At 44.0% G+C, this 14983-nt stretch overlaps 1 protein-coding gene across 3 annotated transcripts in view; it reads right to left on the bottom strand.

Moving 5' to 3' along the window:
• Positions 1-14983, bottom strand: part of GDPD5 (glycerophosphodiester phosphodiesterase domain containing 5) — a 441045-nt gene that overhangs the window by 146433 nt on the left and 279629 nt on the right. For all 3 annotated transcript variants that reach the window (XM_030200038.1, XM_030200040.1, XM_030200039.1), the window contains one exon: positions 4875-4978. In XM_030200038.1, coding sequence (XP_030055898.1) covers positions 4875-4978 — 104 coding nt within the window. The remainder of the gene's footprint in view (positions 1-4874; positions 4979-14983) is intronic.

Raw genomic sequence — 14983 nt, 5'->3', positions numbered from 1 at the left:
AAAGTTAGGCTCCGAATAGGGGCAGGCAACTGACTGTTTAAATAGGCATAACCATATCGGGTGGGACAATATGGGATTAACGCCTATTTCCTTTGACCGAGTATGAAATTACTTTATTATGTCTTTTCTCCTCTCCCAATATTGTTTGATAGCAGGGCAATGATTGATGTAATTTTTATTTAGTTTTAGTTTCCATTTTAATTGAATGTTATTTTGGATGTTACATTTGTTTTTTAATTTCTTTAATTTCTTTCTTATTTTCTTTTCCATGTTTTATTTTGTTTGATTTCTATTGATAACCTTTAATTTCTTGAAAACTGTAATCTCTCTTTACTTTGTGTTAGCTGTAGATGGATAATTAATAAATATATGAAGTTAAAAAAATAAAAACAAAAGTAAATATACATAACAAATTTGCATATATCAGGTCATCAGTCTATGCAAATTTATCTCATGTACGTTAACATAACAACATAAGAATAGCCATACTGGGTCAGGCCATTGGTCCATCTAGTCCAGTATCCTGCTTCCAACAGTGGCCAATCCAGGTCACAAGTACCTGGAAGAAACCCAGTTAGTAGCAAAATTCAATGCTCCCTATCCCAGAGCAAGCAGTGGATTCCCAATATCCATCTCAATAACAGACTATGGACTTTACCTCCAGGAACTTGTCCAAACCTTTTTTTAAACCCAGATACGCTAACCACTGTTACCACATCCTCCTACAATGAATTCCAGAGCTTAACTATTCTTTGAGTGAAAAAATTTTATGTAATTTCATTGAGTGTTCCCTGGTCTTTGTATTTTTTGAAAGAGTGAAAAAAAAAAAAATCCCGTCCGCAGAATCAGAAAAAAGTAGAGAGATCATCATGGACGCCTGTCAAAGGGCCTTGCTCCGACAACTGGTGACAGAACCCATGAGGGAAAGGTCAACATTGGATCTAGTGCTCACAAATAGAGGAAGTGATTCCAATGTCCATGTGGGTTTCCAATGTCCATGTGGGTGCCATGATATGGTTCGATGTAAGAGCAAACACAGAGTACAGAAGCACAAAACTCAAAGTACTGGATTTCAGACATACTGATTTTGGTAAAATTGGGGGATGCTTGAAGAAGGAGCTGACAAAAGGGGTATGAAATAGAGAATTGGAAGTGCCCAGGGTCACACGGAGCTGCAGATGGAATTGAACCTGGTTCCCCAGGATCTCAACCCACTGCCAACCATCAGGCAGCAGCGGGAATCAAACCTAGTTCCCCAACTCACTACATTAACCATTGGGCCATCCTCATAAGTACAGAAGTATTGCCATACTGGGAAAGACCAAAGGTCCATCGAGCCCAGCATCCTGTTTCCAACAGTGGCCAATCCAGGTCACAAATACCCGGCAAGATCCCCAAAAAGTACAAAACATTTTATACTGCGTATCCCAGAAATAGTGGATTTTCCCGGTCCATTTAATAATGGTCTATGGACTTTTCCTTTAGGAAGCCGTCCAAACCTTTTTAAAACTCTGCTAAGCTAACCGCCTTTACCACATTCTCTGGCAATGAATTCCAGAGTTTAATTACACGTTGACTGAAGAAACTTTTCTCTGATTCGTTTTAAATTTACTACATTGTAGCTTCATCGCATGCCCCCTAGTCCTAGTACTTTTGGAAAGCGTGAACAGACGCTTCACATCTACCCGTTCAACTCCACTCATTATTTTATAGACCTCTATTTTATCTCCCCTCAGCCGCCTTTTCTCCAAGCTGAAGAGCCCTAGCCGCTTTAGCCTTTCCTCATAGGGAAGTCATCCCATCCCCTTCACTTTCTCTTCATTCTATCATTACTCCTTTCTTTCCAGTTTCTCTTCCCTTCCATGTCCTTTATAAGTTCCAGTTTCATGCACAGAACTGTTTATTTCTTAAAACTATATTCATATGGCTACAACCTGGACCTTACATACGGCTTCTGGTTCGTGTCGCTCAAAACGGTTCCCCCTTTCAACTGGTGTCATACCCTGCAGGTTCCACTCACTGTAGGCTTTCTGCAGGTTATTACATCTTTCCTTTTCATTTAGTCATTTGTTTCTGTTATTTCTGGAGTGGAAATCCTCATTATTGCCTTCCCTTTTGGCCTTCTAATTTTCATAGTCTTTAAAATGTGCTGATCGCTGAACCAATCTTCAACATCTGGTTGGTGTCATGGCTGATGACAGAGCCAATGCAAGGGTATGGGGGTGCCCTAGGTGAATCTTCAGCCTTACACCTCCCTTCAATTAACTTTCAGGCCCCTAGCCTGCAATCCCCCTAAATCTCTGAAAACCTCTCTCTTCAACAAGGCCTACCACGAGAATCCATAGCTTAATTACAACACTTCACCTCTCTTCCCTTTTCTGAACGTCTTCCTTCTACACTGTTTGCCTAGCTCTTTTTTGTCATCCTCGATCTCTTTGTAACACCAATTGTATCTCTACCCTGGAATGGCAATGCCATAACAGATCTTTGTAAGCCACATTGAGCCTGCAAATAGGTGGGAAAATGTGGGATACAAGTGCAATAAATAAATAAATAATCAAACTCAACAGTCATGAGCATTGCATAAACATTCTATAAAAAAAGCAGGTTAAAGTGCAGGCTTTTTATTTATTTTATTTTTATTACATTTGTACCCCGCGCTTTCCCACTCATGGCAGGCTCAATGCGGCTTACATGGGGCAATGGAGGGTTAAGTGACTTGCCCAGAGTCCCACTAGCAACATTCCATTTAGAAGTCGGCCCTTGCAGATCACCAATGTGGCCGTGCAGGCTTCTGCTTGTCTGACGTCCTGCACATACGTGCAGGACGTCAGACTCACAGAAACAGAAGCCTGCGCAGCCTTCTACATGGAATGTTGCTAGTGGAATAGCAACATTCCATGTAGAATCTCCAATAGTATCTATTTTATTTTTGTTACATTTGTACCCTGCGCTTTCCCACTCATGGCAGGCTCAATGCAGCTTACATGGGGCAATGGAGGGTTAAGTGACTTGCCCAGAGTCACAAGGAGCTGCCTGTGCCTGAAGTGGGAATCAAACTCAGTTCCTCAGTTCCCCAGGACCAAAGTCCACCACCCTAACCACTAGGCCACTCCTCCACTCCTGATGGTTCTTTGAGCTAGTGTTGCCTATTAGGATCTATTGTTTTGCTTAGACTGCAGCTGCTCTTTGCTGCTCTCAAGAAGCTGCTGCTCTAGGTTGACAGCCTAGTCTTGACTAATTGTTGGGCCAACTCTGACTGCTGAAGCGAGATTGGTTTCCATGCTATCTACCTTTTTTTGATTGAGCTCCTGCAGGCTGCTTTGGAAGTGTGTATTCTCCCTCTGGTGAGGCCCCTCTCTACTTGGCCAGTGGCTACCTGAGGCACAGTCCAGGTTATTGCATGGACCTCCTCCTACGCATGCACTGTCACCACTACAGATCCACAGCCATCTCGGGCTTGGGTTGAAAGAAAGAAACAGGGAGGAGGAGACGAACAGTTGAATGGGTAGCAGAGTTGGAGGAGGGAGGGAAATGGAACTTGATATACTGCCTTTCTGAGTTTTTTTTGCAACTACATTCAAAGCGGTTTACATATATTCAGGTACTTATTTGTACCTGGGGCAATGGAGGGTTAAGTGACTTGCCCAGAGTCACAAGGAGCTGCAGTGGGAATTGAACCCAGTTCCCCAGGATCAGAGTCTATTGCACTAACCACTAGGGTATTCCTCCACTAGCTATATTCAATGTAGAAGCCTGCCCTTGCGGATCAGCAACGCGGCCACGCAGGCTTCTGTTTCTGTGAGTCTGACGTCCTGCCCATACGTGCAGGATGTCAGACTCACAGAAACAGAAGCCTGCGCAGCTGATCTGCAAGGGCAGGCTTCTACATGGAATGTTGCTAGTGGAATAGCAACATTCCATGTAGAATCTCAAATAGTAGCAACAGAATCTCAATAGTAGCAACATTCCATCTAGAATCTCAAGTAGGGAAAGGGAAATGGGACTTGATATACCGCCTTTCTGAGGTTTTTGCAACTACATTCAAAGTGGTTTACATATATTCAGGTACTTATTTTGTACCAGGGGCAATGGAGGGTTAAGTGACTCACCCAGAGTCACAAGGAGCTGCAGTGGGAATTGAACTCAGCTCCCCAGGATCAAAGTCCGCTGCACTAACCACTAGGCTACTCGATAAATGTTGGAAATGAAAAACATTTTTTGAAATGCTATGTAGTCCTTAACTATACCTTGTTATGATATTAGCGCATACTGCACTACTTCCTAAAAGCACTTTTGTAATGCATACCATAGATCTTCTCCTCCCATAACCCTCCCACTACCACCATCATTTAGGGCTTGATTCTACATATGGCACCTAAAAAAAGCAGCGCCAAAAAATGCGATATTCTATAAGTTGGACTTAAAGTTAGGCACAGTTTATAGAACAGCGCTTATATCGAGGAGTAGCTTCTAACTTTAGGCGCGGTCATTTGCACGGACTGAAACGTGATGAAAATGTTCGTGCCGAAATTAGGCGCATATCCCCTGTATTCTATAACATGTGTAAATGCTAGGAACGCCCCCCCCCCCCCCCCGTTCTCACCATAACCCTCCCATTTCTGCACTCTTGCGCGTAAAATTTAGGCGCAGAGCATGTAAGTTCCAACTTAAATCTAATTAGTGCCAATAATTGCTTGTTAAAACGCCAATCCATTGACCTAAATTAGCTTGTTATTCAGTTAAACTGTGCACGCAAATTGGGGGGGGGGCACGTCTAAATTTACAGATGCAAATTTTGGCAACTTTTACAGAATTAGGGGTCAAGTTGCATCTTCGCTTATTTTGTTGGTTGCCACCAAGGACCTACTCACCAGTTGAACTCGTCATAGTCATTGTGAGCGCTCCACCAGAAATAAAGCCAGCCCAGGGTCAGAAGGAAGGTGACGCTTAGGATCAGGAACCAGAACCTCTCCCACTGCGGAGACATAAAAAAAACGATCGAGGTTAACGATGTGAAGATTTCCACAGCTCCTTTCTACTAGTGGTACTTGAGTGCTAAGGAAGGTACCATAAAATTACTGTTTTTAGTATCTAATACGCTTCTTGTTTTTTTTTGTTTTTTGTTTTTGTTTTTATTTGTACCCCGCGCTTTCCCACTCATGGCAGGCTCAATGCGGCTCAGCCCGCCCCCAACATTAAAGTTTTGGAACTCACCACCTCCTCAACTGATGACGTATAAATTTACTCATCCTGCAGAAAAGATGTAAATTTGTGAATGGGAACAATTAAAAAAAAAATATATAATAAAAATAAAATATAAAAATGCTACCGCGTCTTCGTAAAAGGACCCCTAAAACAAGACATCAATCCTTGTCCAGAAATATGAAGTGATACACAATGTGCAAATCAATCCAAATAAAATTAACAAAATGTTGAGGAAATTTAGAGCAAAACATTGGTATCACTAATCAAGCCCCCGGTAGTAAGGAGAGAGAATCCAGGGATTTCAGAGATTAAGGCCCCTGTTCACTAAGGTGTGTTTAATAAACCTGGTTCCTAAGTATCCAAACTAGATCTTCTGACCCAGGGGCGTAGCCACGTGGGGCCACGGGGGCCTGGGCCCCCGTAGATTTGGCCCTGGACCCCCAGCCGACGACCCTCTCGACCCCCCCCCCGTCGCCAACCCGCCGTCGCCTACCTTTGCTGGCGGGGGGACCCCAATCCCCGCCAGCCAAGATCCTCTTCTTCCTTCGTTCTGTTTCTGAGTCTGACGTCCTGCACGTACAACGTGCAGGACGTCAGACTCAGAAACAGAACGAAGGAAGAAGAGGACCTCGGCTGGCGGGGGTTGGGGTCCCCCGCCAGCAAAGGTAGGCGACAGTGGGGGAGGGTAGGCGGCGGGAGGGGGGGTCAAGAGGGTCGTCGTTGTGGGGGGGCTCAAAGTTGTTGTTGGTGGTGGCTGCGGCAGCAGCGGCAGGGGGGGTGTCGGCAATGGCGGGGGGGGAGGGGTAAAATATGCCCTCTCACCTCGGGCTCTGGCCCCCCTCCTGCCGAAGTCTGGCTACGCCCCTGTTATATATCTGACCTAGTACTGTAGACATACAGAATTAGTTTTTACAGCGTCTGCCTTGAAGGTGCTTTAGCTCTGTCCCTTGTGGAGCGTACTTTTGATTTTACAGTACTGTCCCTCCTGAGCTAAGACCATCTCCTTATTTGGTAACACTGCCCTCGCAGCATCTGGCCACCGGAGTTTGCCGCTGCTCACTCAGCAGTGTCCGAGGACAGTATTACACGAAGTCACTGAAGGATCCACACTGAAAATGTACTTATCTGCTGACTACGAAAAGGAAGCCCGTGAGCGAAGCAGGATTAATGAAGAGGAAACTCTAGAAGGAAGATATCTAGGAAGGTGAAAGCAGTGATAAATGGACTGGAGGTCCCCTCTGTTACGGCAAAGAAAAGTTAATTTAGGATTCTAGCAGCGTTTCAGCACAGCTGATCAAAGATACTGACATCCACACGTTTCTCTGTTATCTGGCTAAATGCAATGAACAAGAATGGGGATAAGGTCTAGTCAGGAGAGGTATTGCGGGATGCAGGGTCAAGCCCGCTCCACTGTGCACTAAAACAGGGCCCCTACTCTAGGCACGGGTTATGTTACCTGATTTAAGCTTATTCTACAAAAAGTAGTAGACATCCACTGCAAATGGCCGGTAATGCACATACATTAAGGTGCCGATCACTTACTAATATTCCGCCAGTGTCGTTATGCTCATATTAGCCCTCTCCTCAAGTCACTTCACTGGCTTCCTATCCGTTTCTGCATACGGTTCAAACTCCTCTTATTGACCTATAAGTGCATTCACTCTGCAGCTCCTCAGTACCTCTCCACTCTCATCTCTCCCGACACTCCTCCCCAGGAACTCTGTTCACTGGGTAAATCTCTCTTATCTGCACCCTTCTCCTCCACTGCTAACTCCAGACTCCGTTTCTTTTATCTTGCTGCACCATATGCATGGAATAGACATCCTGAGATGGTACATCAAGCTCCATCTTTGGCCGTCTTCAATACGCAGTGTTGAGGAGGCATATTTTGGCTGAGTTTTGAGTGGGATGGAAAAGCTCCGTCCCTCCCGATATTCAAAACCATTTAATGGCCAGTACCTGGCTCTGACAGACCTCATAGACCTACCAACCAGAAACACATCCAAATCATCACAAACATATCTAAATCTCCGCTACCCAAGTTGCAAAGGACTTAAATACAAATCAACTTACGCAACCAGTTTCTCCTTTATAAGCACACAACTGTGGAACGCATTATCGAAAGCCGTGAAACCAACATATGACCATTTACACTTCCGGAAATCACTAAAAACTAACTTGTTCCAAAGGCAATACCCTACCGATCCAACTTAAAATGCTCAAACTCTGCAACACATCAAAACCAAAGTACGTAATGGCCACAACACAACCCTTCCACTTTATGACACCCTAACGAGACTGTTCCACGAGAACCTACCTTACCATAACATCATTTTGTCTTTGTTCACATTGGAGTCTGTGAACGCCTCTCCAGTACTATGTAAGCCACATTGAGCGTGCAAATAGGTTGGGAAAATGTGGGATACAAATGCAACAAATAAAATAAATTAATAAATAAAATAAATAAATAAATAAATGGTATTAAGCCAGCTATCTGTGAATTTTCAGCGGGACATGGCCAGCCATGACCCGCTGAAAATGCACGATTAGCAGCTAGCCGATTATATTGTACGATACAACTGGTTATCTGCCGATTTTCAGTCCACATTTGCCGGCCATGTTTGGCCGCGTGAATACCTGGAATATCTTTGGCTGGTTCCAATTTAACAGGCCAGTGCTGAATATTAGCTTGGCTGGTTACATTCAAACTAGCCAAAAATGAACCGGATATTCAATGCTGGTCACTAGAGTGGACAACTAGCCTAGTGGTTACTGCAGCAGATTTTGATCTTGGAGAACTGGGTTTGATTTCCACTGCAGCTCCTTGTGACTCTGAGCAAGTCACTTAACCCTCCATTACCCCAGGTACAAATAAAGTACCTGTATATACTATGTAAACCGCTTTGAATGTAGTTGCAAAAACCACAGAAAGGCTGTATATCAAGTCCATTTCCCTTTCCCTATTTGAGTTTCTACATGGAATGTTGCTACTTTTGGGTTTCTATATGGAATGTTGCTACTTGCTGAGATTCTACTATTTGAGATTCTACACAGAATGCTGCTAGTGGAGGAGTAGCCTAGTGGTTAGTGCAGCGGACTTTGATCCTGGGGAACTGAATTCAATTCCCACTGCAGCTCCTTGTGACTCTGGGCAACTCACTTAACCCTCCATTGCCCCCAAGTACAAATAAGTACCTGTATATACTATGTAAACTGCTTTGAATGTAAAAAAACACAGAAAGGTGGTATATCAAGTCCCATTTCCCTTTCCCTATTTGAGATTCTACATGGAATGTTGCTACTATTGATATTCTCTTGCTACTATTTGAGATTCTACATGGAATGTTAATGTTGCTATTCCACTAGCAACATTCCATGTAAAAGCCTGCCCTTGCAGATCAGGACGTCAGACTCACAGAAACAGAAGCCTGCGCGGCCGCATTGCTGATCTGCAAGGGCAGGCTTCTACATGGAATGTTGCTAGTGGAGGAGTAGCCTAGTGGTTAGTGCATTGAACTTTGATCCTGGGGAACTGGATTCCAATTCCCACTGCAGCTCCTTGTGACTCTGGGCAAGTCACTTAACCCTCCATTGCCCCGGGTACAAATAAGTACCTGTATATACTATGTAACCTGCTTTAACTGTAGTTGTAAAAGCCACAGAAAGGTAGAATATCAAGTCCCAGTCCCTTTCCCTACAAGCTCAGCGCTGACTGCGGGAATCAGCTAGGATGCCTCCCACATTCTAAATATTGACCCCTAAGTATTTCCAATTCTGCAATAGCAATAGATGCTGAAAAAAAATTTAAAAAAACTAGATGTTGGCATTTCCACCTGCTTCGAGTGAAAAGTAAGTGTACCCTAGACAGCCTATATTCAAAATGTGGTTTTAAGTCACACAAAATAATTTGTGATTACTCAGTGCAAATTGACAAATGGAGTTAGAGACTCTGGATCGTTGGCTGTTAGTCAGAAAGAAAAGCAGGCACAATTTCTGTTCCCTGAAACCAGGTCAGAGACAAATGTGTTAATCATGTCCATTGCTGGTTATAACAGACAGGCATGATTACTACAGTAATTCACATACACACTGTGGTACATGAACCAAACTATCGCAGTACCAAGGTACCATAAATAATGTTTGGGTTCTGCTTCTTTGTAATACAAAAAAAATCCCCTTTATGCAGGGTTAAAGCACAATACACAGTCATGTATTCAAAAAGGCCTGAGGAAAAAAACGTCCTAAAGTCGCCTCTGAATAATACAAATGTACCTTGCAAAAGTTCCATAGAAAACCATATAACCTGTTAGACTACAGGTTAATAAACGGTTAAAAAGTCTGCATGGCATTTTTGATAGTGGCTCCTTCAGTAACAACTGCTAAACTGGAACCTAACATTATCAGTTACCATCAAGCACTCACTTCTCACAAGGTTATTAAAAGTTGATTTGCTGGGAAACTGGGGGCATCCAAACGGCAGATGGTGTTTAATGAAAGCAAGTGCAAAGTGATGCACGTGGGAAAGAGGAACCCAAACTATAGCTACGTGATGCAAGGTTCCGCATTAGGAGTCACCGACTGGGAAAAGGATCTAGGTGTCATAGTTGATACGTTGTAACCTTATGCTCAGTGTTAAGCAGCGGTTAAGAAAGCCAATAGAATGTTAGGAATTATTAGGAAAGGAATGAAAAACAAAAATGAGAATGTTATACTGCCTCTTTAATCGCTTCATGGTGCAACCGCACCTTGAATACTGCATGCAATTCTGGTCAATGCATCCCAAAAAAAGATATAATTAGAAAAGGTACAGAGAAAGGCAACGAAAATGATAAAGGGGATGGGATGACTTCCCTATGAGGAAAGGCTAAAGCGGCTAGGGCTCTTCTGCTTGGAGAAAAGACGGTTGACAGAAGATATGATAGAGGTCTATAAAATAATGAGTGGAGTGGAACAGGTAGACGTGAATCGCCTGTTTACTCTTTCCAAAAATACTAGGAATAGGGGGCACGCAATGAAGTTACAAAGTAGTAAATTTAAAACGAATCTGAGAAAATATTTCTTCACTCAATGTGTAATTAAACTATGGAATTCATTGCCAGTGAATGAGGTAAAAGCAGTTATCTTGACAGGGTTTAAAAAAGGTTTGGATAATTTCGTAAAAGAAAAAAAATCCATAAGCCACTATTAATATGGACGTGGGAAAATCCACTGCTTTTTTCTAAGGTAAGCTACACAAAATGTGTTCTACTTGGGTTCTTGCCAGGTACTTGTGACCTGGATTGGCCACTGTTTGGAAACAGGATACTGGGCTTGATGGACCTTCAGCCTGTCCCAGTATGGCAACGCTTTTCTTCTGATATTGCTATCGAGAAACCAGCATTAAGCTTGAAAGGGTAACTGATACAGATCACAAACCGCTACCTCAAAATCCACACTTGCTAGTTAGGGATTGAAATCAGAAGGGATAGGAAATCTCAATTAACCACTACAGCTTCAGATAGCAGTGTGAAAGCAAGGTGCTGATGGCAATCTGTGTGTATGCTGCCAGAGGTCTTTCTGAGACAGCAGGGTTCGGCTTCCAATGTGGAGATTCTTGCTGCATCAGTGTTTGAAGGCACTCCCCCCCCCCCCCCCCCAAGCTCTTGCAAAAGCTGGAGAGATTCTCATTTGATCAGTGAAAAATGCCAGTGCCAGCCAGGATGCCACGCCTATGGGGCGGCACTTTACAAAACCAGAACACTGTACCAGTGATTTCATAGTAAGAATCCTGAAAGGTAACTTTAAAACAATACAGGAACGTAAGACCTTTGAAGTCAGAATGATTAAATATTTTGACATCCACCAGACAGGACTTAAGAAAGATCTGGGTTTTCTAGCCCATTATAAACCATAAAGTTGTATTGCTCTGTTTATCACCCTCCTCTCACCTATCCACCCCCATCCTGTTAGACTGTCAGTGAAATGCTTTGATGTTTCACTTATATATACTGTCATCTACCAGCATTTGCTTATTTCCGATCTGATGAAGAAGGGCAACCTTCGAAAGCTAATCAAGAAATGTATTAAGTTATGTCCAATAAAAAAGGTATCATCTTATTTTCTTTTCCATGTTTTATTTTGTTTGATTTCTATTGATAATCATTTGATCAGGAGCGCCAGGAATGTAGGATCTTGTTACATCTCAGCAGAAGGAAGCGGACAAAACCATCTTCAGCAATGTTGGTTAAGAAATAAAAATAAATATCTAATTGCAACGCATTTCTGTTTCTTGTCATGCCTTCCCTGAATACCTTCATATGGTGATGCACCAGAAACATCTAAACCTTGGGATTTCTACAGAGGAAGAGGCAGCTTTTGACCTCAGGAGGCGCAGACCTTTGTAAAACAGGCACCAGTGTGAGACTGAAGGGCAAAGGGAGAGGGGAGGGTTAAAATCTACATAGGCATAAGTGGTCCAGGATTCAGATTTTTGAAGAGGCTAAAATGGGGCGGAGCTGGTGTGGGATGCAGCAGGTCAAGCTTAAATTCTTAGGGTGGTGACACCTGTGTCAGCAGTAAAGGAACAGTGGGGGCACCTTTGAACACAGCAGGGAAGGACCCCTTCATTATGTCATTTTGGTGCAACTGCACCAGCTGTCTCCCCTCCCCCCCCCCACCCACCTACCCCGTACCTCTGTTATTGGTGGTAATATGCACACTGAACATAGTCCATGCAATTATATGCCAAAAAAACGTTCTAATGTATGCTCATTAGCTGTTTCATTGGTAGTATGTAGAGATAAGGAGGAGGAGTGGCCTAGTGGTTAGAGCACCGGTCTTGCAATCCAGAGGTGGCCGGTTCGAATCCCGCTGCTGCTCCTTGTGATCTTGGGCAAGTCCCTTAACCCTCTGTTGCCTCAGGTACAGACTTAGATTGTGAGCCCTCCTGGGACAGAGAAATATCCAGAGCACCTGAATGTAACTCACCTTGAGCTACTACTTAAAAAGGTGTGAGCAAAATCTAAATAAATAAATATTTGAGATTCTACACAGAATGTTGCTAGTGGAGGAGTGGCCTAGTGGTAAGAGCACTGGTCTTGCAATCCAGAGGTGGCCAGTTCAAACCCCGCTGCTGCTCCTTGTGATCTTGGGCAAGTCACTTAACCCTCCATTGCCTCAGAGCCCTCCCCCTCCTGGGACAGAGAACTATCCAGTGTACCTGAATGTAACTCACCTTGAGCTGCTCCTGAAAAAGGTGTGAGCAAAATCTAAATAAATAAATTGTATTATATCTATGTTATTTGAAAGTTCTTTCATGATGCTATGGTATTATTTGTATCGTATTGACATTTAGCCTATTTCTGTTATACAGGGCCGTTGAGAGACACAGCCGGGCCTGTGGCAGAACTGGACCGCCTCCCCCTCCCCCCCCCCCCCCCCCCCCCCCCACACCTGTGCCACCACTCTCTCCCACCCCTGTACCTTTCTGTCTCTGCTTCCAAGGGAAGGCTGAGGCACGGCACAGGAAGGCCTCTATCTGCCTGCCTGCTCCCAAGGTCTGTCCTCTCCTGCTCCTGTCCATGCCGGAGTCAGGACCCGGATGATTGCATTACCGCAATATCACGCTAATGAAATCATCCGAGTCCTGGGCAGAACGCAGGAGAGGCCAGACCCGGAAGCAGGCAGGCAGGAAGAAGCTTGCTGGTGCTAGGCCTGCCATCCCCCCTTTGGACGCCGGGCCCGGGGAATTTTGCCCCCCCCCCCCCCCCCCCCTTTAGCAGACCTGCTGTTATATGATTGTTCTACAGTGATGGAAGATATTTATGTTTCTGATACTATATTGCATTAGCGCGTCTCTTCATAAAGGCGGTTAATAAATCCCAAAAAAATAAATAAAGCACTGTAACAGAAATCCTGTGTTTAATGGCAAAAATAAAATGATTTGCTTATCCGTGATTTTGGTAGGTTGCCAAACGACCACCAAGCTTGTTTATTTCATTTTGAAGATTTGCAAACCACTCTATCCTACATCCTAGGCAGATTTACAATAAATACATATAGATGAATATTCATGAGCGAGATTTGCATGCGCTGCCTCCACTACATGCAAATCTATCTCATGAATATTTATTGTGGGTATCCTGAAAGCCTGACTTGCTGGGGTGCCTCCAGGACCAGGTTTGAGAATTACTTAACTAAGAGACTACAGAATAGAAACAAATACCTAGAAAAAAAACGGAAATAAATCTGAAAAAAAAACAGATCGAGAAGCAGAGCACTGAAAAAAAAAAAAGAGACATTTCCTACTGTTCCAAACAAAATACAAGAAATCCACATTTTCAATGCCGACATCTCATTTCTATAACTATTAAAAAGCAAAAATGTTTTTTTTGTACCTTTGATGCCTGAGCAGTTTGTTTTTCCACTGGGGTTGGTCCTGGTCTACCTTCCTCTTGGTTTTCCAGGATCTAATTTCCATTTTCTGCTGCTCACTGTCTGTCTCCTTTCTCTCTTCTCTTATACCTAATCCTCTCTGATCCTTCTCTCTCATTTTTCTCCATTTCTGTCATCTGCTTTTTTTTTTTTTTTTTTTTTTACCTACTTGTAGCTGGATTTTATTCCTCATTCTCCCCTTCCCTCTAATCCTCGGTCACCTACTTACCAGCTTTTTATTTCCTGCATTTACCCCCCTAGTTCTCTCCTTCCTACATATGTCATAGTAACATAGTAGATGACGGCAGAAAAAGACCTGCACAGTCCATCCAGTCTGCCCAACAAGACAAACATATGTGTATACCTTACCTTGATTTGTACCTGCCTTTTTCAGGGCACAGACCGTACAAGTCTGCCCAGCAGTATTTCCCGCCTCCCAACCACCAGTCCCGCCTCCCATCACCGGCTCTGGCACAGACCATATAAGTCTGCCCTCCACTATCCTCGCCTCCCAACCACCAACCCCTCTTCCCCCACCTGCTCCGCCACCCAATTTTGGCTAAGCTTCTGAGGATCCATTCCTACTGCATAGGATTCCTTTATGCATATCCCACGCATGTATGAATTCCGTTACCGTTTTCATCTCCACCACCTCCCGCAGGAGGGCATTCCAAGCATCCACCACCCTCTCCGTACATATGTCTTATTTTACCCCCAGTCTCCATTATACTGTCTTTCACCCACTTTCTAGCCTCCCCAGCATATCACCCCTTTCCAACCCCAGCTCCTTCTCTGTCACTGGTTCCCACTTCAGCTCAGGTTTCAGGTTTATTAAAACTTGATATAGGACCCAGAGAGCTCAAGTCCCTTTAAGTGTTATCCCCTTATTCATGATCCCATTTCCCCTGTTCCCTTCCTTTGTCCCTCACTCTCCTCACAACCCTCCATCTCTTTTTCCCCTTTCCTCATCATCCTTTGCCCTGCCTCTTCTCCCATACTTACTTCTTACCTTCTCCAACATCTGTCCACCCACCTCCTTCACCAGTATTTACAGTACCTTTCCTCCACCTTAAAACCAGTACTCATACTTCTGCCCCCCCCCCCCCCATCTTCACTGCCCCTACATATGCTCTTAGTTCTCTCCTCCCTCGCAAAGTATCTGTCCTCTTCCTTCTCTCAATCCCATCTGCCCCTTGTCAGACCTCAGCACCCTTCTCTCATGTCTAGAATTAGTGTCCTTCACTCAAACCCATCCCCAACCCCAGTCTGCTAGCTCTGAGCCCCCTCTATCTCTGCCCCAACCTTAACATCAGCTTCTTCTTGCATGTTCTCCGCGCATCAGACCATTTCTGTCACATCTACC

Source organism: Microcaecilia unicolor, chromosome 4 (genome assembly GCF_901765095.1).
Source record: "Microcaecilia unicolor chromosome 4, aMicUni1.1, whole genome shotgun sequence".
Taxonomy (NCBI): domain Eukaryota; kingdom Metazoa; phylum Chordata; class Amphibia; order Gymnophiona; family Siphonopidae; genus Microcaecilia; species Microcaecilia unicolor.
The sequence above is the reverse complement of the archived record's forward strand: the minus strand, read 5'-3'. Positions and strand labels throughout refer to the sequence as shown.